The sequence below is a fragment of the Chionomys nivalis genome, chromosome 7 (assembly GCF_950005125.1).
Source record: "Chionomys nivalis chromosome 7, mChiNiv1.1, whole genome shotgun sequence".
NCBI classification, from domain to species: domain Eukaryota; kingdom Metazoa; phylum Chordata; class Mammalia; order Rodentia; family Cricetidae; genus Chionomys; species Chionomys nivalis.
Genome location: NC_080092.1, coordinates 53,663,356 through 53,688,193, shown reverse-complemented (window position 1 = coordinate 53,688,193; position 24,838 = coordinate 53,663,356). Strand labels below are relative to the sequence as shown.

Here is a 24,838-nt window from a genome sequence, read left to right as displayed (position 1 = left end):
TGAATTTTACGTCTTTGGAAAAGATACCTGGCTGAAAACCCACTCTTGCCTACCCCTATCTGGAGCCATCCGTGCACCGTGTGTGTCGCCAGGCTTGCATGCAGATCTCTCTCCTCAAAGCTCCTTCCGAGGACTTGGAGCATTTACCACACGCAGAGCGCACTGTGTGGCTTGGGGATCCCAGGCTGTATGCAGCTGGGGCATCGCCACGTTCGACCCCGCAGTACAACTGTAGAGTCAGAAACTCAGGGACCAGGAACAGCACGTGACCCGGCCTCCTGCTCGGTGTTTGACGTTTTCCCAGCAGCATCAGACTTCGGAGCATCCATAGTCAGCTCCAAGTTTGAGCGGGTCTCCGTTTAGCAACGCGCGCACATTCGCGCTTGCGCAGTCTTCCAACCAGGGAGCCTTCCGCGTCCGGTTGCCATAGAGACCGCAGTTTCCCCTCCTGGTTCTTTCAGAGCCAGGATCTTCAGTTGGGGTAAGGAGGCCCCCACCTTAGATTGTGTTCTTGGAAACACTGAGGTAAGCGAACCTCGATCCACCTCATTGACCCCCTTCTCACTACCCACAGCCGTGTGTCGTGGGATCAGCCATCAGCCCTGATGGTTAGGTCTCCTCTCTGAGACTGCTCACACTTGTTCAAAGTTAAATCTCAGGAAGTCATGCTGAGATAGACTCCGGAGGGGACTGGATTGGGGAGTTCAGGAGTGTCCAAGGGGTCTGTGTGGGGTTTGGTGCTCAGCCTAGCCAAGATCCGACTCCATCCGTGGTTGTGAAGGTTTCAGAGGCACCTAGAACCAGTGCTAGGGTTGTAGGGCCCAGACAGGGAGCCCCTCAGAGTTCAGCTTTGTCCATGGAAGGCAGATATGACAGTGGTTCTTGGTAACGTAGTCACAATGCCCAGATGTTGGCTTACAGATGTCACACCTGTTTGTTCCTTAGAGGACACATCTGGGCTCATGTATTTGGAAGAACACTGCTTGTCTTACTTAGGGTTTCCGACTCTGTGATAAAACACCATGACCCAAAAGCAAGCTGGGGAGGAAGGGGTTATTTAGCTCACACTTCCACATCGCTGTTCATCATCGAAGGAAGTCAGGACAGGAACTCAAACATGACAGAAACCTGGAGGCAGGAGCTGATGCAGAGGCCATGGAAGGGTGCTGCTTAGTGGCTTGCTTCCCAGAGCTTGCTCAGCCTGCTTTCTTAAAGATTACCATTCCAGGGATGGCATCACCCATCATGGGCTGGGTCCTCCCCCATCAATCACTAATTAAGAAAATGTCCTACAGCTGGATCTTATTGGGGCATTATCTCAATTGAGGTTCCTTCCTTTTAGATAACTGTATGTATCAAGGTGACATAAAATAAAACAGTACACCGCTTTATGATCCAGCAAGACCAACGAAAATTCCTTGTTTTCAAAAGACACATGGGAGAATATCGATAGCTTTAACTGAGAAGAGTCCACACATCCATAAACAATAGAAAAGGGGTGATTTTTACATAGTCATCTGGCACGCTACCTAGCTCTGGTATGAATGGACGAGCTACATCATAAGCAGTCAGACCACTGTTAGGAACATGATGTTCAATAAAAGGCACCAGATACAAAAGAATATACTGCGTATGGCTCAAAACCAAAGGAACTTATAGGTAACATTAAAGATCAAGTTAGTGGTTACCCTGTGTGTTTAGGAGTGGCAACTAGGGACTAGAAAGGTTTGGCACATTGATAACATTGATTTCTTCATCTGGGAGCTGGTGACGCAGCACGCTTGGTTCAGTTTATGATTTATTGCATGTTTCAGAACGAGTGTCGCATTTTGATGATAGTGACGACGGTAGAAAGAACCCACCTCTTTCATTTAATGCAAAACGGTCTGTGTTTGATCAGGACATTGGATATCCGAAATGGCCAAACTACTGCAGTCTCCACCCAAGTTCCTTCCTGCAGAGTGGTATATTGCTAACAAAAGCCAGTACCACAGAGCAGAGGCCCAAAGGTCCCGGTCTGAACGCCTGGTGGCAGAGAGCCAGAGGCTTGTGGATGAAATCGAGAAGACCACCAGGAAGTCTCAGAGTGATGTGAACAAGAAACTTGGTAAGACAATGTGCTTAGTATATTTGTAACCGCATCCCGATGAGGCTATTGGGGATTAGCGATAGTGTCATGTTTGGTGTGGCAATGTGTCATTCTTGAAGTATGGTGTTGGGCAGAACATGTTCATTCTTCAGATTCTGTGTTGAAGACCAGTGCCATAAGACAGACACAGCAAGGCCATCTGATTTTCAACCATCTCTCATTCATTCACCAGTCTGACTCCCATTCATTGATAGCTTGCATGGACCATACATTGGGACCACCACAGGGGACGAGCAGAGTCTGTGTTGTCATGGGTTCCCACCTTGAAAGGAGAAGGGCGTGAAAGCCATCCATCAGTACAGAGCCAGATGTGTGCTGAGTGAAGAGGGCTAAGCCCGGCGGGGCAGGCACCAGAGACCTGGGGAAGTTCCTAGAGATAAACATTGGACCTGGGTCTTAAAGGAAGGACAAGTAAGCCTTGACAATTTCATGCTGAAAAATAGCACTTAAAGAATGTTTGGTCTTGTCAGGCAGTGGTGGCGCACGCCTTTAATCCCAGCACTTGGGAGGCAGAGGCAGGCGGATCTCTGTGAGTTCGAGACCAGCCTGGTCTACAAGAGCTAGTTCCAGGACAGGCTCCAAAGCAACAGAAAAACCCTGTCTCGAAAAACCAAAAATAAATAAATAAATAAATAAAATAAAAAAGAATTTTTGGTCTTGCCAGGCAGTGGTGGTGCACGCCTTTAATCCCAGCACTTGGGAGGCAGAGGCAGGTGGATCTTTGTGAGTTTGAGGCCAGGCTGGTCTACAAGAGCTAGTTCCAGGACAGGCTCCAAAGCAACAGAAAAACCCTGTCTCGAAAAACCAAAAATAAATAAATAAATAAATAAATAAATAAATAAATAAATAAAATAAAAAAGAATTTTTGGTCTTGCCAGGCAGTGGTGGAGCTAGTTCCAGGATGGCCAGGGCTACACTGAGAAACCCTGTCTCAAAAAACCAATAAATAAATAAATTAGGAAAGAATGATGATCTTAAATCAATAAATGTAAAATAAAATGGACAGCGATCAGCCAAATACTTATGTACAAGCCAGAGGCTATCAATTTGGGTGGCTCATGAGCAGCGAGGTAACACAGGGTAAAACAAGAGGGAGGAATGAGGACTGCTTTTCAAGCTGCATCTTAATGTCATAGGTTCACTGAACGGTTTAACATTAACTGTTTACACTGGCATTAAAAAATGTTAAGTTCAAGGCCAGCCTGGTCTACACATTGAGTAACAGGACAGTCAGGACTATATATAGAGAATCTGTAGTAAAAAAAGAAAAAACAACAATAACAACAACAAATAAATAAACAAAAGCCATCAAGGGGCTGAAAGATGACTTGGCTAGCAACCTGAGTTTGATGTCCAGAACCCGGGTGAAAGTGGAAAAAACCAGCTTTACAAACTTGTGCTCTGACACGCACATGCATGCAGTGGCACATGTGACCACATGCACACCTCGTGTATACTCACAAATAACTGCAGCACAAAACAAAAGAAATCAAACCGGAGGCTTAGGGTGTGACTCAGTGGTAGAATGTTTCTCAGGCCCTAGGTGCTGCCCCAGCAAACCTGCAAAGCTTGTGAAATGCCTCAGAATAATGCTAGCCAAAGGTGTGCAGAAGTTCTTCACCGAAAACTACGGCCCGTTACTGCACCAAGTCAAAGAGGTCAGAAACAAACGCAGGATATGGAAATCGGTGCATAGAAAAATTCAGTATCTTTCTCGCCCCATAGGGTGACTACAACCTGATTTTCCGTGCTACAAATTGACCCATTGATTCAATACAATACCAATTAAAAATACTACCAGCCTTCCTGCTGAAACCGTCAAGCTTCTTCTAAAGAGGTGGAGAGGCATGGCCGGCTTGAAGGAAACGTTACACCCCAGTCCCTGCCTTGTCACACATCTGCAAAAGCAAATCTAGCTGTAAGCGCATCTAACTGGGAAAGGGTAAAGCCATGAAGCTTTCAGAGGAGGGCTTTTTTTTTTTTCCTCAGACAGATTGTCACTCTGTAGAGTAGGCTAGCCTTGAGTTCTCAGTGGTTCTCCTGCCTCAGCCTTTTGAGTCCTGAGATTATAAGAAGGAACTCTAATTGAGAGGATATCACACACCCACAGGAATGGCTAGTGAGAAAGAGGGGAAGGAAAAGAAAAGGAAAAGTTGCCAAGTGTTGGGGATAAGGTGGAACGAGGGATGACAGAACCGTTTCGCTGCGGTGGAAGTCTCGATTGGTATGACCACTTGGGGAGGCGGTGGTGGCACCAGCTAAGGTTGGGTGTGTATAAACTTTCACACTGCTCTTGTGCTTTTATCTATAAAGTCCAATGTTTGTTTTCTAAGATCCCTGCTGAAGTGTTCACCAATAGCGGATGGGTAAACAGTATCTCCTCACATGCAGCAAGAGGTGGCGGATCTGCGGCTTAATGCAGAGGAATCTCACAAACCCAGTGAGATGTTCAGAAAATAAAAAGGAATATACAAATGGGAACAGACCATATTCTCTCTCTGTCTTGATTTTTCAAGACAGGGTTTCTCTGTTGTAGTCCTGGCTGTCCTGTAACTCGCTCTGTAGACCAGGCCTTGAATTCAGGGATCTGCCTGCCTCTGCCTCCCCAGGCCTGGGATTAAAGGTGTGCGCCACCACTGCCTGGCCACATTATTTTATTTTTATAAATCAAAGAAAAATTGGTTCACACTATGAGAACTAAACAACGGTGTGTGTGGAAACGCGGAGGGAAAGAACCAGGCAGGACCTTTCTGGGTTCTGGTAGTGTTTTCTGAGCCAGGGACTTGGTCCTTAGCACCCTCACTCATTGCATTTTATAAACATACATACTTTTATAAAGATGAATTTTCTTTTTCCTTTTTGGTTTTTTGAGACAGAGTTTCTCTTTTGGAGCCTGTCCTGGAACTAGCTCTTGTAGACCAGGCTGGCCTCGAACTCACAGAGATCCACCTGCCTCTGCCTTCTGAATGCGAGGATTAAAGGCATGTGCCACCATTGCCTGCCTTTCTTCTTGAAAAGATAGATTTTTTTTTTTATTGTTATGGGTATGCCTGTATGTCTGAGTATACTTTGTGTGTGTAAGAACCCACAGAGGCCAGAAGAGGTCATCAGATCCCCAGGCCTGGAGTAACAAACAGTTATGAGTTACCATGTGGGTGCCTGGCTCCAAACTCTTAATTTCTGAGCTGTCTCTTCAGCCCCAGCCCTTTCTGTTCCTTCTCCCCTGATCACTCATTAGAAACCGCATCACAATCCTCTTTGTTTTACTAATAGAAATTGTCCCTATCAGAATTATTTTTTAATTAATTATGTAATTAATTATGTATAAAATGTTCTGCCTGCATGTATGCCTCAGATCTCATAGATGGTTGTGAAACACCATGTGGTTGCTGGGAATTGAACTCAGGACCTCTGAAAGAGCAGCCAGGGCTCTTAACCTCTGAGCCATCTCTCCAGCCCTCCTATCAGAATTCTTTATGGAAACCATACTGTTTGCCTTATATTTTTACCTATATTGCTTTAAGCACCTCAAAATAAATATGTCCCAAGATGAATGCGCCAGTGTCCCTCAAAACTTGATTGTATGGCTCCCTAGCTTGGTGAGTGTATCTAGGAAGTTCTTTCATCGACTTGATCCTTCATCTATTATATATGGCCAGTATTGTACTAGATGGTTCCTAGGAGAAAGTTGATGAAGACATACTCATTCTAGTATAAAAGAGCATCAAAACCTCAAAAGACCACGAAAATTATCCTGGACTAAGACAGTGGCAGTTTGAATGAAGAGAAGGTACACCCTAATTAGCAACAATAATTTATAGATAAACTTTAAGAATAGAAACCGAGGATAACATTTAATCCCAGCACTCGGGAGGCAGAGGCAGGCGGATCTCTGTGAGTTTGAGACCAGCCTGGTCTACAAGAGCTAGTTCTAGGACAGGCTCCAAAACCACAGAGAAACCCTGTCTCTAAAAAGAAAAAAAAAAAAAAAAGAACCGAGGATAAGCTGACAGGCAGGGTGTGGTAGCTGATGCCCAGGGTGCAGAAGTGGGAGCAGTGAATGCCGGGTGAGCGGGAGGTGAGGGAGCCAAAGCTGTGGCAAGACTGAGGGACCTTGGCTTTGGACGGTTCAGTCCAGTAGACAGTCGATAAGAAATTAGGAGGAAGGGAGAAGAATCAGGGCGTCCTTGCCCGTAGTGATGGAAGGCAGCAGTCTAGATGGGGTTGGTCAGAGAAAATGGGGAAGGGCACAGCTCATGTGCCAAGGGTGGGAACAGAAGAACAGAGTGTCGAAGTCATGGAATACAGAAAGTGAGGGCGTTGTGGGTGAGGATACCTCCATTTTATGGTACTCATCTAAGTCCAGAGGAGGCTGAAAGGCGAGTGAGAAATGTATTTGACCTGGTGACTTGAAGATCACCCCTGGCTTCCTAGGTAGCCTGCCTAGTAGGGCAGTAAAAGATGCATGGTGGGTGGGTGGAGGCCAGTTGCAGAGCGGGGGTTCGGGGGCGACAGATGGGACTTCAGTTTATGTGATGGATGCAGGCCCTGAATGCAGGATTTCTCCCTTATAAAACTCCAGCCAAAGTACGGTAAAAGACTCTTGAAGGCTTTGCCCCTCGGACCAAGATGGGTGGGTGGGGATGAAGCAGCAGCGGAAAGTGATGGGCATTTGATGTTGGAAACTGGAAAACAAAAAAGCAGCTGGACACATAGGGACTATGGACAATTGGGGTGGGCCAAGGACACTGGACTAACTGATCCACGCTCCAGAAACCTTGGAATATGCAAAGCTGGGTGCATCCGACTACTGCTGAGGATGAGGCTGGAGACTCAAGACTGAGCTGGAAGCAGAACAGTGTTGGAAATCTTTAGAAAGAGCCCCTCTCCATTCATTCCAGCTTGCTCTCATGCCCCAGAACACCTGAAGTCGGTCTCAGTGAACGGCTGGTTCACAGGACACTGGTAGCCTGGCCTGGACATGTCTTCCCAACTGACAAGGGATTGGAAGATCTTTCCATGGAGAAATTAACTGACTTGAAAAGAAGGATCTGCAGATATGCGTGTTTGGAAGGCCTCCAGGGAAACGTCTGGGCCCTGCCTCATGGCTCTGTACACAAAGCATTCTAGTGGGCAAGCACTGTCCCCACAGACAGAGCTTCCTAGCAGCATTTCAGCACATCTGTTACACACCTGAAGAAGATTTTTGGCATGGCACACACATGCACATGCATACGCACACACGCAAACATGGAAACCCAGGAGGCAGGAAGGACATCACGCAACAAACAGATCCTCCAGATTCGAGGAAGATGCTGCAGCCTTGAAAGAGAGACATTGAGAGAACAAAGGGCTTTGGAAATGAAAAGCAGGAAAACAGGAAAAAGTTAGACATCAAAAGAAGCTTTAAAAGATAAAATTGCATAATTCTCCAAGAATAATGAAAAAGGAGAAAGGAGACAAAAAATAGGAGAACTAGAGGCTCAGTCTGAGAGGCCCGGGGATCAGTAGGGATTCTGGAGTGTCAATAGAAACTAGGGAAGGAGAAGAAATTGTCCATAAAAACAATTTTATTAAGTTGATGTCTGTTGTCTGGTGCAGTAAGATTGACACCGGTGTGAGATTTCAGAGCACAAGGAAAATGGAGGAATTCATAAGATTGTTCAAGAAGAAGAGACAGGGGTCACATACAAAGAACGGGAGTCAGAGTCACTTCACTCTTGTCCACAAACTCTGAAAACTAGAAGGAAGCAGAGAGACATCAGAAATGGGAACGAGAAGGGCTCACGTACTATAGACCTGAGCACCACACAGCGCCAGTGGTCAGGGCAGAAGAAGGGGTGCTCTGGCTCGCAGCTTTTCAGAGGCTTCAGCTCCTAACATGCATGTCCACATGCCTGTCTAAGGGAGTTCCTGGAGGGTGTGCTTGTGTGTTGAAGGGGTGAATGGAGAAGAAAGAAGCACAGCTCAGGAAATGGGACTCCAGCATCTGAGAAATGCACGGGAGGTTCCTGCGAACAAGACCAAAGGGCCATGGACTGATGCAGTGGTACGGAGTAGGTCCTCTGGTCACAGCAGGAGGACAAAGGGAACCGCCATCAGTAGGCTACTAGGCTAGTTGGGGTTGATTGACAGGACACTAGCAGTTGTGTCAGAGAGTTTGAGGAGGCGCTAGTAATTCATACAAATAACATGAAGTGGCTACTTTAAAAAAGATTTTACTTTTATGCTTGTCTGTGTGCCTGTGTATGCACATGTGAGTGCAGATGCCTGTGGAGACCAGAAGAGGGCATCAGATCCTCAGAACTGGAGTTACAGGCTGTTTTTAGCACCTAATGTGGGTTCTGAGAGCTGGACTCTGGTTCTTTGCAGGAGCAGCACTGAGTCATCTCTCCATCCCCAAAGTGGTTGCTATAGTAACCGTCTTACTCTCTATATGTTTCCTATAACTCAGGTATGCACAATCTCATCTTCTCTGAGAAAGAAGTTATTTGGGCTGGGGAGATGGCTCATCGTGTAGGATTGTTTGCTCTGCAAGCATGAGGAAATGATTTCAGATCCCCAGAACCCACATAAAAAGCCAGGTACTGTTTTTAACTCCAGCACCGTGGGGGGCAGAGAAAGAAGAATTGTTAGGGTTTGCTGGTTCAGTAAGAGAATCTATGTCAGAGGAATAAGGCAGAGAGAGTCATAGAGCAGAACACTCAGCATTGTCCCCTGGCTTCTGTGTATGCATAACATATGCACATATCCACACATCCACACACGTGTGCATATGTATATACACACAGCACGACATGGCATACACACAGACATGCACATGTTAATGCTTATGTTATTTTAAGGAGAGGACATCTATAATTACATAATTAGTACCTAAGACATTTAAGATTCAGATGTGAAGCTACTCATTCCACATTTGTTAGCTATTATGCAGTAGATTTTTGTATCAGCCATCTTTTCCTCATAATGTTTAATAAATTCGCCTTTAGTCAGATGTGATGGCATAGCGCATAATCCCAGCCCCTGGCAGCTGAGGTGGGAGGACTGAACAATTCAGGGCCATTTGCTGGGTGTGCTGGCTCACGCATTTATTCCCCGCACTCAGGAGGCAGGGCAGGCAGACCTCTGTGAGTTTGAGGCCAGCATGGTCTACAGAGTGAGTTCCAGGACAGCCAGGGTTACACAGAGAAACCCTGTCTTTAAAAACCAAAAGGGGAAAAAAAGTGGAAATTAAAGGCCAGACTGAATTATAGAGTGAGATACTCTCTAAACAAACAAGCAAGCCAACAAAATTACTTCTTTATCTTACCATAAAAATAAAAATGAAGTGGGGTGAAGAGGTGGCTTAGAGGTTAAGAGCACAGGTTGCTCTTCCAGAGGTCCTGAGTTCAATTTCCAGCATCCACATGGTGACTCAAAACCATTATATAATGAGATATGGTGCCCTCTTCTGGTGTGCGGGCATACAGGCAGGCAGAACACTTAATACATAATAAATAAATACATCTTTTTAAAAAATAAAGCATTAATGCAATTATAATCATGCAAAAGAAAGTTATGCGAGAAGTTTATCATAATATGCTACTGGATTCAAGTGTAAATAATGTTAAAAATTCAGTAGACAGTGAGTTAGTGTTTGATAAAATGTTGATATAAATATATGGGGAGATGGAAGAAGGCTGTTGTTTTGAGTTGCTTTAAAGCAATCCAAGGACAGAGGACACAGCTCAGCATTATAGTGCTTGCCTAGCATGCTCAAGGGCCTGGGTTCAGTCCTCAGCTCTGAAAAAATGCAGATCATTATCTTTCATCATGAAAAATCAACATAGCATTAAATTGATGTTGAAAGAACACTGGTAAGAGCAAACACCAGAGCTAATCATGGGGGCACTGAAGTCAGTGCTCTAAGAGGTGGTCATGGGGAGGAGGGGTGGGGGGAGTCAAAGGACTGCTCAGACTGGGTCATGCTGTTTGACTTTCCAAACGATACACATTTAAAAGTTACAGGTTGAGAGCTACGAGTGCATACTGCTCTTTCACAGGACCCAATTTCAGTCTCTAGAACCGTTGTCAGGTGGCTCCCAACTACCTAAGACTCCAGCTCTGGGGGATTAGACCCCTCAGGCCTCTACACACACACACACACACCACAGAGAGTTATCAGCTAGGGGTGGTAGTGCACACTTTTTCCCCCAGCACTCATAGGCTGAGGCCAGAGGAAAGAAAGTTCAAAGGCAACTTGATCTACATAGCAAGATTGTATCATAAATAAATAAATGCATGCTATTAAAATTAAAATAGTGAGCAACTGAAGAATTGGAGTTTAGAGTGTTAAATATTACGTTGAGTGTAAGAAGAAATACCTCACTTTCCTTTTGCTGAAAAACATTTTTTATATCTATCTTTGAGACAGTGTTATGCAGGTTGGTTTAGACTTACTATGTAGCAGGGAGAGAGAGAGAGAAAGAGAGAAAGAGAGAGAGAGAGAGAGAGAGAGAGAGAGAGAGAGAGAGAGAGAGAGAAACCTTGAAGTTCTGATTCTCCTGCCTCCACCTCCCCAGGCCTGGGATCACAGCCTCTTGCTACCATGCCCAGTTTGTGTGGGCACTGGAAACTGAACCCAGGGCCTCCTACATACCAGGCAAGCTCTTACCAACTAAGCTACAGTGTTCACCATTACTGATCAGCATTTATAAAAATGTCACAAGGGCTGGGTGTGGTGAAGTACATCTTTAAGTCCAATACATAGGAGGCAGAGGCAGATGGATTTCTTTTGAGTTCCAGGCTAGCAAGGGATACATAGTGAGACCCTGTCTGGAGGAGGAGAGATGATGGTAATTCTCCAAGAAGAACAGCTCTAAGAAATGAGAAAATCTCAGGTAGTGTCACAGGGTAGGAATGGGGCTGGGAGAGCAAACGAGAGGCCTGGGTTCAGTCTCCAGCGCCACAGCAAACACACACACACACACACACACACACACACACACACATAGTTGCCTCCACAGAGAGCGACAAACCCGGGTGTGACATGTGTGTACTTCAGAGCAGAGACTCGAGGAGGTCAAGTTCTGGAAGAAGGAGTTAGACGACAAACTTGAACAGCTCGTGCACCAGACGGACGATCTGCTCACCTACAAGATTCGCCTGGAGAAAGCCCTGGAGAGCTTCAAGGAGCCCCTGCACATCACCGAGCGGTGCCTGGCCTACAGGTTAGTCACTGCGGCGGGAGTCGGTGCCAGGCAGCAAAAGCTGACTGCGCTAAACGGTGGGGTTGAGCAGGCGAACCGGCAGCTGTTCTGTTGGGTCTGAGATGGGGCCCGTCGTGCCCGTGGTGTCTGTGGAAGGCATGCAGGTTCATGCCTCGACTCCGCTGTCCTCTAGCTAAAACTGTGAGTTAGGGCTCAGTTTTCTGTGAGTGTCAATTACAAAATCACAAGATTAATCTTAAAATGTTTCCTCTTCTGTCCCCTAAGAATGTTTTGAGATTTATTTTTATTATACATAATATTTATTATATAATAAAATTACTACATATTATATGTATGTATGTGTGTGTGTGTGTGTTTTGCCTGCATGTATGTCTGTGTACCAGGTGTGGGCAGTGCCAGAAGAATCCAGAAGAGGGTGCTAGAGCCCTTCGGAACCAGAGTTACAGATCTTTTTAGCCACAATGTGGGTGCTGGGAATTGAACCCAGGTTCTCTGGAAGAACAGGCAGTAGCCAGTACTCTTTAACTGCTGAGTCATCTCTCCAGCCCCCTTTCCCATGACTTTTAAGTCATCTAGATAGGCCAGTGCTTTGTCGTTTTGTTTTTTCCCCCTTTGGAGAGAATTTTATGATTTTTTAGAGGCTACAGAATATACTTTTTTTTTTTTTTTGGGTTTTTTTTTTTCGAGACAGGGTTTCTCCATAGCTTTTGGTTCCTGTCCTGGAACTAGCTTTTGTAGACCAGGCTGGCCTCGAACTCACAGAGATCCGCCTCTCTGCCCCCCCCCCCAGTGCTGGGATTAAAGGCATGTGCCACCACCGCCCAGCTTAGGATTCTTCTCTTCTTAGGCGATGCCAGTTTCTAGACCTGTTTTCTAGTTCAGTTGGAGAGTTATGATGAATTGATGAGTCTGGGTTTCTTTTTAGGCAAGGTCCCACTTTATAGCTCAGGGTGGCCTGGCAACCTAGGAAAGTCTAGAATGCCACATCTTCCTGCCTCAGCCTCAGTGTTGTCCCACCATGCTTGGCTCTCCTGGGTGGTTTTGCTCCAGCAGAGCCCTTTCCAATCCAGTATATTGTTCACATTGACTTTTTCATTTTCACAAGAGGCTTGTGTAGCCCAGGCTGGCCTCACATTCACTATGTGGCTGAGGATGGTTTTGGATTCTCTTGCCTACACCTCCTGAGTGCTGGGGTTGCTGGCATGTACCAGCATGTCTAGTTTACAGGAAGTAGGGACAAACCCAGGGCTTCATGAGTGCTAGGCAGGCATTCTACTGTATTTCCAGTCCCATACTGACATTTGAATGAACTTCTCCAAGTCTTGAGTTTTACAAGTCACCCCAAACTTCAAACCTTGTAACTACAGCCCTGAGTCCCAATAGCCTCAAGATAAAGTTCAAGGTTCTTAGTTTGTCCAGTGAATTCTCCAGGCCCTGAAAGAGAGTAGCTTGGGAGCCTTGAGCCCTCTGCAGGTTCCCAAATATGTGGTGCTCTTCTCAGGAGAAGCCCAGTTCCCCCATGACCTTAGTTAACCCTGACCTTGTGCAGCAAGCAGGCAGTGACCAGGCAGTGGTCCCCAAATAGTTTCAGAGAGTATGTAAAGGCAAGGGCGGTGACAGGCCACCTGCAGTGTGCTCCTAAACCCGAGGCTAACTATAATGCAGAGGGTGCTGAATTACTGAGCATGTACTACATACCGGGAGGGGTGGGGTGGGGGGTGCAGGAACACTGCTTTCTGTCCTGTCCATGGCAGTACTATGAAGTACTAATAGTTGTCCCCATTTACAGAAGGGGACATCAAGACACAAATGTTACAGAATACACCTCAGGCTCCACAGCAAGTGGCTAGGGGATCCCCCAAACCAAGCCCTACCAAACAGTAGAAGTAACAACTTATCTGGCAGTGGGGTGGTTTTGGGGAGTGGTGTAGCGAGTGATGCTGGGTAAGTTACTTCACTCCTCTGAGACTCAGCTGTCCCATGTGTATTTTAAAACCTGAGCAGAAGGGTGAGGGGTGTAGTTCAGTGGAAGCAGCACAGTTGACTAGCGGGCTTCAGGGCTGGGTTCCTTTAGGAGGGAATTAAACAAATCAAGAGGGAATATTTACCTTAAAACAAAACAAAACAAAACAGTGCCTGTCACACAGCCAGGGCTCAATGGTGTAATACCAATATTGGGATTATTTGTCACTAATACTGGAACAGAACTATTTTTTGTTCCTTTCTGGAACAAAATTAATTTTTTTTTTTTTTTTTTGGTCTAAAAACAAGTCTAGGACCAAGGAAAGAAACACCTGTCTTTGAAATTCTAGGTTAAAACAGAGTTGTTTGCAAGGAGTAAGTGCAAAGGGGAGGACTTCGGAGCAGGAAGTGACAGCAAGCAGGATGGGACCCGCCCTAAGTCCCAGCACTCAAGGCTGAGGCAGGAGGATCAGGAGATCAGCCCGGGATACCTAGGGAGACTCTGAGAGGAGTGGGGAGAGGGGAAGGGGAGTGGGGGGAGGGGGCAATGTGTGTGTGGGGGAGGGAAATGGGAAACGGGGAGGAGGCGGAAATTTTAATTAAAAAAAGAATAAAAAAAAAAACCAACTAGAGAGCCAGCAAGCCACCAAACGAACAACAATCAAACAAATCAAAGGGCAGCAGGGTGGGGAGTGGGGGTGGGGGTGGAGGGTGTTCATGTGGGGTTTTCAGGCCAGGTTTCTGCACGTGTTTTGAATATTTTGAAGAGACACGGGCACAAATAGTGTCCCACGCTCTTGCCCCTCCCCGCCAGGGAGAAGCGCGTGGGCATCGACCTGGTGCACGACGTGGTGGAGCAGGAGCTGCTGAAGGAAGCCGAGATCATCCGCGGCGTCATGGCTCTGCTGCAGCGCACGCTGGAGGAGACGACAGAGCAGATCAGGTACCGCAGATCCCACCCGAGTTAGGGAAACCGGTGTGCAGCACCCTACAAGACGATCTGCCCCCCAGTGAAACGCTGGCGTGGAGTCCGGGTTCCTGCCTTCCCCACTGGCGCCCCCTGGTGACGGGAGAATTGTGGCGGCATCTCACCAGGGTGACTCACTCGAGTCCTTTGTGGCCACACTGACCCCTCGGTTCAGTTTCATCCAATGGCACGTGTGTGCACTGGGGACGTGGAAGCGGGGCACGAGGAGAGGCCGTGCCGAAAGGACCTAGTTTCAGCTTCGTTTTCCAAGGCCTCCCGTGACCCTGCAGGTGTCACCAGGCCTTTCCCAAAGGAGAAACCTGGTTTGCCTTCTTCCTTCAGGCTGAATCGCTCTGCCAAGTACAATTTGGAGAAGGATTTGAAGGATAAGTTTGTGGCCTTAACTATCGACGACATCTGCTTCTCACTCAACAATAACTCTCCAAATATCAAATATTCTGAGAATGTTGTGAGAATCGAGCCCAAGTGAGTGGGGCCCTGCGACTGGTGTAGGTGGTGCTGGGAAAACCCGGTCCTCTCTGTCTGACAGGGCCAGGGGATGCATCCTGTGGCTCCTCCGAGCCAGGAGGCTTGGGCAAGGCATCTGCTGAGCAGCTTTACCCTGCCCCTGCCCAGAGCCTTCTCTCACTTTAAGAAAGACTGGCACGGTATGTCCGGAGACTTACAACTCATTCCTTCCTCTATTTATAGTTTAACACGTGGAGGACTGTAAAAACTATAGCGATGGGTGGATAATAACTTCCCACTCCGGCCCTTCTCTGAGCTACCACAGATCCACAGAAACACACGCACATCTGACACTCAGCTCCATTTTGTTTAGTTTGCAAAAGTATGTGTCCTTTCTGTAGCACCTAATTTGTATTAAATTAAATGTGTGTATTAAATGTGCGCAGATGGGTGGGGACACTGGACCCCACGTGGGAGTCAGAGGACACGTTGTGGGGGCTGGTTTTCTACAATGTGTGTCCCGGGGAATCCCACTCAGGTTAGCAGGCTTGGGGGCAGTCGGTTTTACCTGCTGAGCCCTCTCGCTGGACATTTAACTTGCATTTTCAATTAGTGTTAAACTGTAGAGTTAACTCATTCCTTGTGTGTGTGTGTGTGTGTGTGTGTGTGTGTAGCTTTTGGCTGTCCTGGAACTTGCTCTGTAGACCAGGTTGGTCTTGAACTCACTGAGATCTGCCTGCCTCTGCTTTCCAAGTGCTGGAATTAAAGATGTGCACCACCACCATCCAGCCCCTGATTTTTTAAATTAAATATATATACACGAAATACATAAATACTAAATACAAAGTTCAATTATCATTGTATTTGTATCTTTTTAATGTATAAAAACATAGAAAGATAAAGAACCCCCAAACTTATCTTCTTAGAATAAATAATAAATGTTTCTTATCTTGTGATCTTGGGTAGGTTGAGAGACCAGACACAGCTTAGCTGGCGGCCTGGCTCAAGGTATCCTTAGGTGTACATCAAACTGGGGCTGGAGTTGCACCCATCTTAAGGCTCGACTGGGAAGGAGTCGACTTCCAAGGTGACTCATGTGATGATGTGGGCCTCAGTTCCCAGCTTTATGAACTTGTCCAATGACAGCTCACGACATGGAAGCTGGTGCCTCCCATCCCAAGTGATGGAAGAGAAAGAGAGGCAAAGGTGGGAGGAGAGGGGTCTAAGAGAAGCCATGGCGCCTCAGAACTGGCGTCTCATCTTTGGACTCGTGAGGAACAAGTAGGCAAATTTGTTCTCATCCTCAAGGCAAGGGAGGCAGGGACCTCTGGGGACTAGTCAGAGGCTGCCACTAGTCCCAAAGTGGAGAATCCTCAGGTGGTCCTCGGGGATAGAGGGCAAGAAATGCCTCCACCCTACTCCCATGGATACCTTTCTGCCTGCCCCTTCTGCTCCCTCTTTCTCTTCTTCTTCCTTCTCCTCTTCTGTTTCTTATTCTTGAGACAAAAAGCTTGTGACATAACCCAGGCTGGTCTCAAACTGGAGGTTCTCCTGTCTTAGCCTCCCTCAGTTCCTTCTGCCTGATATGTTTTTCTACTCCCCCAAAGTGGACACTCTCTTGACCTCTTCTAATAGGGCTCACCTGCTTTTCTTCTTTTTTTTCTTGTTCTTCTTTTTTTCCCTAAATATCATCATATATTCTGTGGTGTGTGTTCATGAATAACAATTTTTAGAAACCAGAGAGATGGCTCAGGAGTTAAGAGTGCTTACTAACTCTAACAGAGGACCCAGGTTCTAGTCCCAGCACCCACATGGTGGCTCACGAATTCCACGGGATCTGATGCCCTATTCTTGCCTCTGTGGGCACCAGGCACACTTGTGGTACACAGACATACATGCAGGCAAAGCACTCACACACATAAAAGTAAATCTTCAAAAAACATGTATTAAAATATCTATCAAGTTTGCTAACAGTTCCTCATCAAACTAGTGATCTGTTCAACTCCTGGTTTCTCCTCACCCAGAGTGCTAGGTTGCAGCGGTGGTTGCTCTCGTATTTTTCTATTGACATTTATTGTCTCCAGCTGTGAGAGCTTGGCTAAGTTCATTCCTTTCTGGGAGCTTGTTTTCTCCTCTGGGAAGTTGGGGTCTTAAAAGCAGCTTAGTAAGCTTCCTGGGGGGAGGAAACAAGGTGGTTCCTTTAGGTGCCAGCTCAGTGTCTGACACAGACATGGGAGGTTTCCAAAGATACTGCCATTGGCAGACTGCCACTGGCTCTGCCCAATCATGGAAAAACACCCTACGTACTTGTGGGGTTGGAGGTGGCTCAGTTCCTAGTCATACTCAGCAGTTGTCCCTGCTACCCCAGCCCAAGAGAGAAACTTGTGTTTCAGCTCAGTGAGTCTGGATGACTGGCTGGACTTCTCTAATACCAACGTGGAGAAGGCGGACAAGCAGCGGAACAACTCGATGGCGCTGAAGACTGTGGTGGACCGCATCCTGTCCCAGACAGCCAATGACCTGCGCAGACAGTGTGACGTGGTAGACACGGCATTCATAAACGGGCTGAAGGAGACCAAGGATGCCAGGGACAAACTGGCTGATCATCTGGCCAAGGTGAGGCCCCTGGGGGCACACTGTATTCACGAGAGCGTCTCATGGAAGCACAAATGTCTGTGTGTCCTGGGCCTCTGCTGGCATGCACTCTGCAGAGGACAGATGGGCAGGAGAATGGAGGCTGCGATCCGGGCACGGCCTTGGATACTCCTCATGGAACACGCAGAGGAGGGCCCTGAACTCAAATGAGCCGAAATACCCAGTCTCTTCAGATTCAACCCCAGCTCCCTGCTCAACTGTCCCTGCTAGTTACTCAGTGGTAACTCAAATGGCTTCTAGGAGTCGAAGACAAGTCTCTGAGGTTGGGAATTCATGAGAATTCCCATGGTGTAAATATGCCCACTGTGACCCATTTCAGAACCCCTGGTTAACAAAGAGCTGGCAGAGTCCCTGCAAACTTAAGCATCCGAGTCCACAGGATCTAGCTCCCACACACCTTCCTTGTTTCAGGACCTGGTGTCCCCAGCGCAAGTGGTCAGTCAACAGTCTGAGCTCAGAGACGTGGAGAAGTAGAGTCTAGTGGGCTAGGGCTTCGCTTTGAATGTAACAGTTGGAGACCCACGTTAGAATCTGGCAGTGGTGAGCTGCAGGACTTAAGCAGATCCTTCTAGCTCTCTGCATCCCTTGGTGGGGTGTGGGTGGGGTGTGGGGTGGGATGGGGGTGGGAATGGGGGGTGTATGATACAAGTCATGTTTCTCACCTATGTCTTCTAGTAGCTCCTTCTAAGACAGTAAAAAGAAGTAGGTGAAGCCAGGCAGTTGTGGTGCACCCCTTTAATCTCAGCACTCAGGAGGCAGAGACAGGCACAACCTCTGTGAGTTCAAGGCCAGTCTGGTCTACGGAGTGAGTTCTAGGACAACCAGGACTGTTTCACAGAGATAACCTGTCTCGAGAAAACAAACAAACAAACAAATAAAACAAAAGATAAAAGTGAATAAAATTGATTTTATAGTATTTTACTTAACTTTCAATATAAAAATGATATTAGGTAATTGACTCTTTGGGGTTGGGAGGTGGCTAAGTAGGTAGAGTGTTTGATGTGCAAGCATAAGGGAATGCCTGAGTTTGGGTTCCCAGCATCCGTGTTAAAGATGGGGCATGGACCACACTGTGGTGGATGCTGGTGCTGGGGGGTGGTGCTGGGGGGTCTGTCGAGGAGACCCAAGGGTATGGAGGACTTGTTGGCCAAGTAGTCTAGCTGGAGCGGTGAGGTCCACATTCACTGAGAGACCCTGTTTCACAAAAGAAGGTGGAGAGCAATAGGGGAAGACACCTAGCATTGACTTCCAGCTCCATACATGCACACATGGACGTGGGTGCCTGCACACACATCACACACACACACACACATCACACACACGCACACACATCACACACACACACACATGCACACACATCTTTAAAATCTAGTAATCTAATGCATACAGGACCCAGTATGGTGGCATATGACATTAATCTTAGTACTTGGGAGGCAGAGACAAGCAGGTCAACCTGGTCTACATAGCAAGATCCAGGCCAGCTAGGGCTACATAGTAAGACCTTGTTTCACAAAGCAAAACTCTAACATATACAGTCTCTTAGTGTACTACAAATCAGTGGCTTAAGTTCAAAGGCATCAAGAATTTGTGGGCAACCATTTTATGTCGTTAGAGCCTCCAATTTCAAGATCCAATAGAGACACAGCCACCTGAGTGTGGGCAGTTATGCGGACAGAAGAATAAGCAAGCATGGGCTTTGAGTGACTCTGGGGTCCCACATCCCCATTTAGAAGCCTTGGACCTAAGTTTCACGAGGAAGGGGCTCACTTGGCCTCCATTTGGCGGGGTCATCTCTGCTCAGGAAGAGACTTTGCAAGTTGAAAGGACTATGTTCAGCTCTCATTTTGTTTGCAATGAGACAACTGCTTACTTACTGGGCAAAGCGTGTTTAATCCTCTGAAAGATTTATGATTAAGTAATAGTGTTTAAAATAACCAGATGCATAGGTTGGTAAATATTTTTCTATAAAAAAAGTCAAATAGTATCTATTGTAGGCATTCTGGGCCAACAGGCATCAATCACTGGTGTTGTGGTGGTATTTATACAGCAAGGAAGACAACACATTTCCAAAAATTTCACTGACAGAAATTCAGTAGTAGCAGTAATCACAGTGATGGAGTGTAGTTTTTAAACACTGGTCTCCTTATAAGAGGAGAGGAATTCTGTTTTGAGGAGATAGTGGCTTGCTTTGTTCTGATGCAAAGTTAGTGCCTCCTAGGAAATCCCATGCCGATCTGTATGGAGTTGTTACATAATTCATCTAAAAATATCATTTCATTCAGCTCCGTTCTGCCAGATGCTGACAAAATGTGCAAGCAAATGGTTTTAATTGGCTGTGTTCATTTCTGGGGGAGCGCTTGTGCATTTCTGTCAAATGCTTCTCCTGATACCTGCCTTTTAGCATGTCAATCTCTCCCAGCCGAGGGTGAGGTCGCTGCTCCTTCACTGGGCTGTTCAGTGACCTCTGAAATGTGAACAATTCCTTTGACTTGCTTTGAGGTCGGAACCCACTGCTGGGAGCTGGAAAATGTCGTAGAAAATCTCGGCTTTAACTTTGATAGCCCTGAAGTGTGAGAGAAGCTTGACCCCAGGTGCAGGCGAGGTGAGTGCATCCTAAATCGTGCACCTCGGGGCTGTCTTGCCTGGAAGCTTCAGGCCAGGCTCAAGGAGGACCGCTTCTGAGGTCATAAGCTAATTTCCAAAAGCATCCAACATTTGTTAGCAATGGTGGAGGGTTCGTCTTCTGATTCGGAAAAATTCCAATCTTAGCCCTGGGCTAAAATAAACCACGAGGAAATGTAAGCATGGCGAATTCACTCAAGTGCAGAGCTGCGGAGCCCACAGAACTGCTGAGCTGCTGTTTCTAAAGAAACGCGTGACGGTCGAGAAATAATCAAGTTCACTGTTGAAGTTAGTGCAGCGCCACATGACAGGCCCGACTGTTTTATGCAAAGTACATCTGAATATTACTGTGTTCATATGTGTGTGTAGCATATGTGTACTTGCATGGATGTGTGTTCACATGTGGAGGTCAGGGGTTGACTTTGAATGTTTTCTTCCATTCCTTTCTACTTAACTTTCTGGGACCAAGGTTCTCACTGAACCCACTGACTAGCAAGCTCTGGGGATCCTCTGATCTCCTACCCCCGACCCCAGTGACTGGGTTACGTATGTGCTCTGCCACACCTGGCTTTTTATGAAGGTGTGCGATGGGGCTCTGAACTCAGATGCCTTCCTCTATTACTCTTCCCTTATGTTTTTGAGGTCTCTTACTGAACCTGGAGCTTGGTCAGACCGGCCGGTATAAATTTTGAAAGGGACACAAATATTCAAACCAAGGCACGCTGTGTGTACATTGTACTAAAACAGGAAAACTGGACTCTAGTGTTGCACGCTGGAGGCCCAGTGGAGCATTCGGTGTGTATGGGTTAGGAGTAGAAATGACGACCCTGCTGTGCAGTGACCCAGAATGACAGCACTTCACGCTGGCATCGTTAGACCAAGTATCAGTCACGACAGTCTCAACTCCCGGAAAGCGATGATCAGAAAACCCCGTCACTGCAGTGTTTCAAAGCGAGAGTGAGGTGCAAGCGAAGGTTCCAAGCCGTTCGCCCACTGGCCAAGCAGGGAAGCCGTTCCCGGCTAATTGCACCACTTTTGATGGCAGCAGCTATAGGAAATGTGTCCAAAAGACAGACACTTGAGATTCTTCATTATGTGAGTGGATGCTCAGAAAATAGTCCAGGGACTACAATAAAGTCAGTAATCACTTTTTTGTGTAACAAATAATCAGTTTCACATGGTTTTCTTCTCCCCGTAATGAGCTGTCTGGCGTTCTAACACCATTCAGAGCTGTTCACTGGAGAATGTCAGTGCTGAGCTGGGTGTGAATCCAGACTTTGAATCTCTACATGATATGATGATTTTCAAAAAGCTGGTAAAACAGGCTGCAGCTCAGTGGTAAAGGACTTGCAGGCAAGCATTGGGGCCTGAGGTCAGATCCACAGCACCCACACAAAAGCCAGGAGCAGAGGTGCTCTTCTCTAACCCCAATAATGGGAATGGTCACAGAGACTAAGGGTGTGTGTGTGCATGTGCAGCCTCACACCTACATACATGCACATGTGCATGGCGGCCCAGAGGATAAGATGCGGGAAGCCAGTTCTCTCCTTCTACCATGTAGGTTCTGGAAAACTCAGGCTGTGAGGCTGGACTGCAAGTGCCTTAACCCCCTGGGCTGTTTCGCTGGCCCTGAAATTTTATTTTGGAGACAATATTAGGATATTTAAGAGAACATATGATTCATCTTTTTTTTTTGTTTTACTAATTAGATTGGCAGAAGGTTTTCCTATTAAGACATTTAGGTATCAAAATAGGCATCGGTTTATAAATGCAGCTGTAAAAGACCAAAGGTTTTAGCTAAGTTTGAAGTTGAAGTCGAAGAAACAGTCGCAACAAAGTAAAAGGGATTGACATTTGCTAAATTCAAAATAATCATTTATTTATTTTATGTGTATGAGTGTCTTGCCTGGATATATGTCTATGCCTAGAGTCCACAGAGGCCAGGAGAGGGCATCAGATAGCTAGGAACTGAAGTTGCAGAGGTTGTGAACGACCATGTGGGTGCTAGGAACAGAACCCAGGTCCTTTGAAAGAGCAGCAAATCTCCTTAACCGCCAAGCTGCCTTACATTTGCTAAATTTCAAATATTGTAGTATCTTTTTAAAGATCACTTTCAGTTTTATTTATGTGTTTGTGTGCCACATATGTGTGAGTTGCCTGAGGAGCTGAAGCTACAGGGTTGTGAGTCATTTGATGTGGGAACTGGGAATCAACTTCCGTCCTCTGTAGAATCAGCAAGTGCTCTTAACCACTAAGCCGCCTCTCCAGCCCTGAACTTAAGTCAAGTTAAGAAGCAGCTTGAGAAAATCTAAGTGCAGTGTATGGAACTCGCCTGCATTCTAATCTGAATAGGCCGACTCTTAAAGCATGGATTAGTGGAAAGCAGAGGGTAGGTCGTCAATTCAGTAAGGAACTGTGCTCTCGGGGTAACAGACAGACTGTGCTCTGGGGGTGACAGACAGACTGTGCTCTCGGGGTGACAGACAGACTGTGCTCTCGAGGTGACAGACAGACTGTGCTCTTGGGGTGACAGACAGACTGTGCTCTAGGGGTGACAGACAGACCGTGGCTGTGCCACATGAAAAACAGAATCCTCATGCTTAGAGACATAGACTTAAATATTTGACCCTGAAATGATGTAATACGTGATGTTTACTTTAAAATAATTAGGCTGCAGCCAGGTGGTGGCGCACACCTTTAATCCAGTACTCGGGAGGCAGAGGCAGGTGGATCTACTTTGAGGCCAGCCTGGTCTACAGAGTGAGTTCCAGGACAGCCAGGACACACAGAGAAACCCTGTCTTGGAAAAACCAAAATAAAAATAAAACAAAACAAGTAGGCTAATGGGTAGGGGTGGGGAGAGAGACATGTGGATGAAAGAAGATTGGGTATCTTTGTTTGTTTGGATTTTATTTTTTGAGGCAAGGTCTTAACGGTGTAGTCCTGGCTGTCCTGGAACTCACTACATAGACCACTCTGACCTTGAACTCACAGAGATCTGTCTGCCTCTGCTTCCCAAGTGCTGGGGTTAAAGGCATGTGCTACCATGCTGAGTTAGGCTATCTATCTATCTATAGATGGAAAAGAGGTTCATTAGCCTACCTACCTTTCAGTATGTGTGCAATTTTTTATGATGTAAAGTTGAAAAAAAAAACTCAAGGAGCAAAAATTTATTTTTGGCAGGACTAGGAATTGAAGCCATGCAGGCTGAGTGCCTCCTGTCAGGGAAGGCTTGATGGCAGGATCAGGAGACTGATCTCACATTTTCATCCCCACACAGGGAGTAGAAAGAGAGAAAACAGGAAGTGGGATGAGACCATAAGCCCTCAAATCCTGCTTCCAGCAAGGCTTTACCTACTATAGGTTCTATAACCACCCAAACAATACCACCCAGGGACCAAGTGTTTAGTTTTTGAGGGGCGTTTCTCATTCAAACCACAACAATGGCCAATCCTTTGCTGAGGACATTCTCCGGGGAACTCACACCATTTGTGTGAGTGATGATGTAACGGGGGTGGGGGTGGGGTGGAGGGGGGGCTAGTCAGATCCGCTTGGTGCCCCCTCCGGGGTTCCGTAGTTGGGCGAGCATCTCTGCTTTGGCGACACGTGATCAGACTGTCTGGGGGAGAAAGCGAGGCTGGGTCTTCTGAATGCACATGGTCACGATTTCCAAGGAGCACAGCCTCACTGACTCCAATCCTTTCCTTCAGGTTATGGAAGAGATTGCTTCCCAGGAGAAAAACATTGCCGCTCTTGAGACCGCCATCTTGGACCAAGAAGGACCTGCTAAGGTCGCGCACACACGCCTGGAGACCAGGACGCACCGGCCTAATGTGGAACTGTGTCGTGATGTTGCCCAGTATCGGCTGATCAAGGAGGTTCAGGAGATCAACCAAAATGTTGCCAGGTGGGCCAGGCCGTGCCGGGATGCGAATTCAGACCGTGTTGTATATTACAGGGAGGGGCATGGCCAAGGGTGCTGCTGGCTCTGTCACGCTGCAAGGGTGCCCTTACTAGACACCAGGCCTGATAACTCCAGCCAAGGCTGCTATTATCCATGAAGCAGATCTCAACCCCAAGACATTTTGTTACAAAGTCCGAATGCAGATGTTTAGATAATATCTGCCGCTCTAAATATTGGCATTTTTTTTCCCCAGTGGTGAAAATAAAGCTCAGGGCCTTGCACTCGCCAGGCAAGAACTCCACCACTGAGCAGCGTCCCCCATTCTTGTTATTTTGAGACCAGTTCTTGCTAAGTAGTTGGGGCTGGCCTTGAACTTTCTATGTAGCCTAGGCTGGCTCCCTTGAGAGCTGAGTTTACAGATAGTATCCCACTACATCCAGCAAATATGTGTGGTAAGACTGCTGTGCCACCAGCCAGAAAGCACCGCCTTGACTGACAAGCAAGGGGATGAGCGCTGTCAGTTTGGCTGACTGTCCAAGCACATCACCCTGCCCCTGGATAAAGTGGTACAGAGCAAGTGATGGTTCTCCATGTTCCTCCTCCTCCTCCTCCTCCTCCTCCTCCTCCTCCTCCTCCTCCTCCCTCCTCCTCCTCCTCCTTCTCCTCCCAGGTTAAAGGAGACCTTAGCTCAGGCTCAGATAGAGCTGAAGGCGCTGTACCGCAGGCAGCTGGCCCTGCAGGAGGAAATCCAGGTTAAGGAGAACACCATCTACATCGACGAGGTGCTGTGTATGGCGATGAGGAAGTCCATCCCTCCTCGCGATGGCGATGACCATGGGTCCTGGGAGGGGGGTATCCGAGCGGAGGCCATCTGCTGTTAGATGCTGTTTAGATTCTCA

General features: G+C 47.0%; 1 protein-coding gene across 2 annotated transcripts; it reads left to right on the top strand.

Annotated features, from left to right (window-relative positions):
- Positions 1-450: 450 nt before the first annotated feature.
- Positions 451-24,838, top strand: Tekt1 (tektin 1). 2 transcript variants are annotated; one of them, XM_057775969.1, is made up of 8 exons: positions 451-525; positions 1,901-2,107; positions 11,196-11,361; positions 14,138-14,266; positions 14,633-14,776; positions 17,152-17,374; positions 23,746-23,942; positions 24,610-24,838. In XM_057775969.1, the coding sequence occupies exons 2-8, from the start codon at positions 1,918-1,920 to the stop codon at positions 24,818-24,820; spliced, it is 1,260 nt and encodes a 419-aa protein (XP_057631952.1). In that variant the 5' UTR covers positions 451-525; positions 1,901-1,917; the 3' UTR covers positions 24,821-24,838. The 2 variants fall into 2 exon arrangements, with proteins under 2 accessions (XP_057631952.1, XP_057631953.1); XM_057775970.1 differs by lacking the exon at positions 14,633-14,776.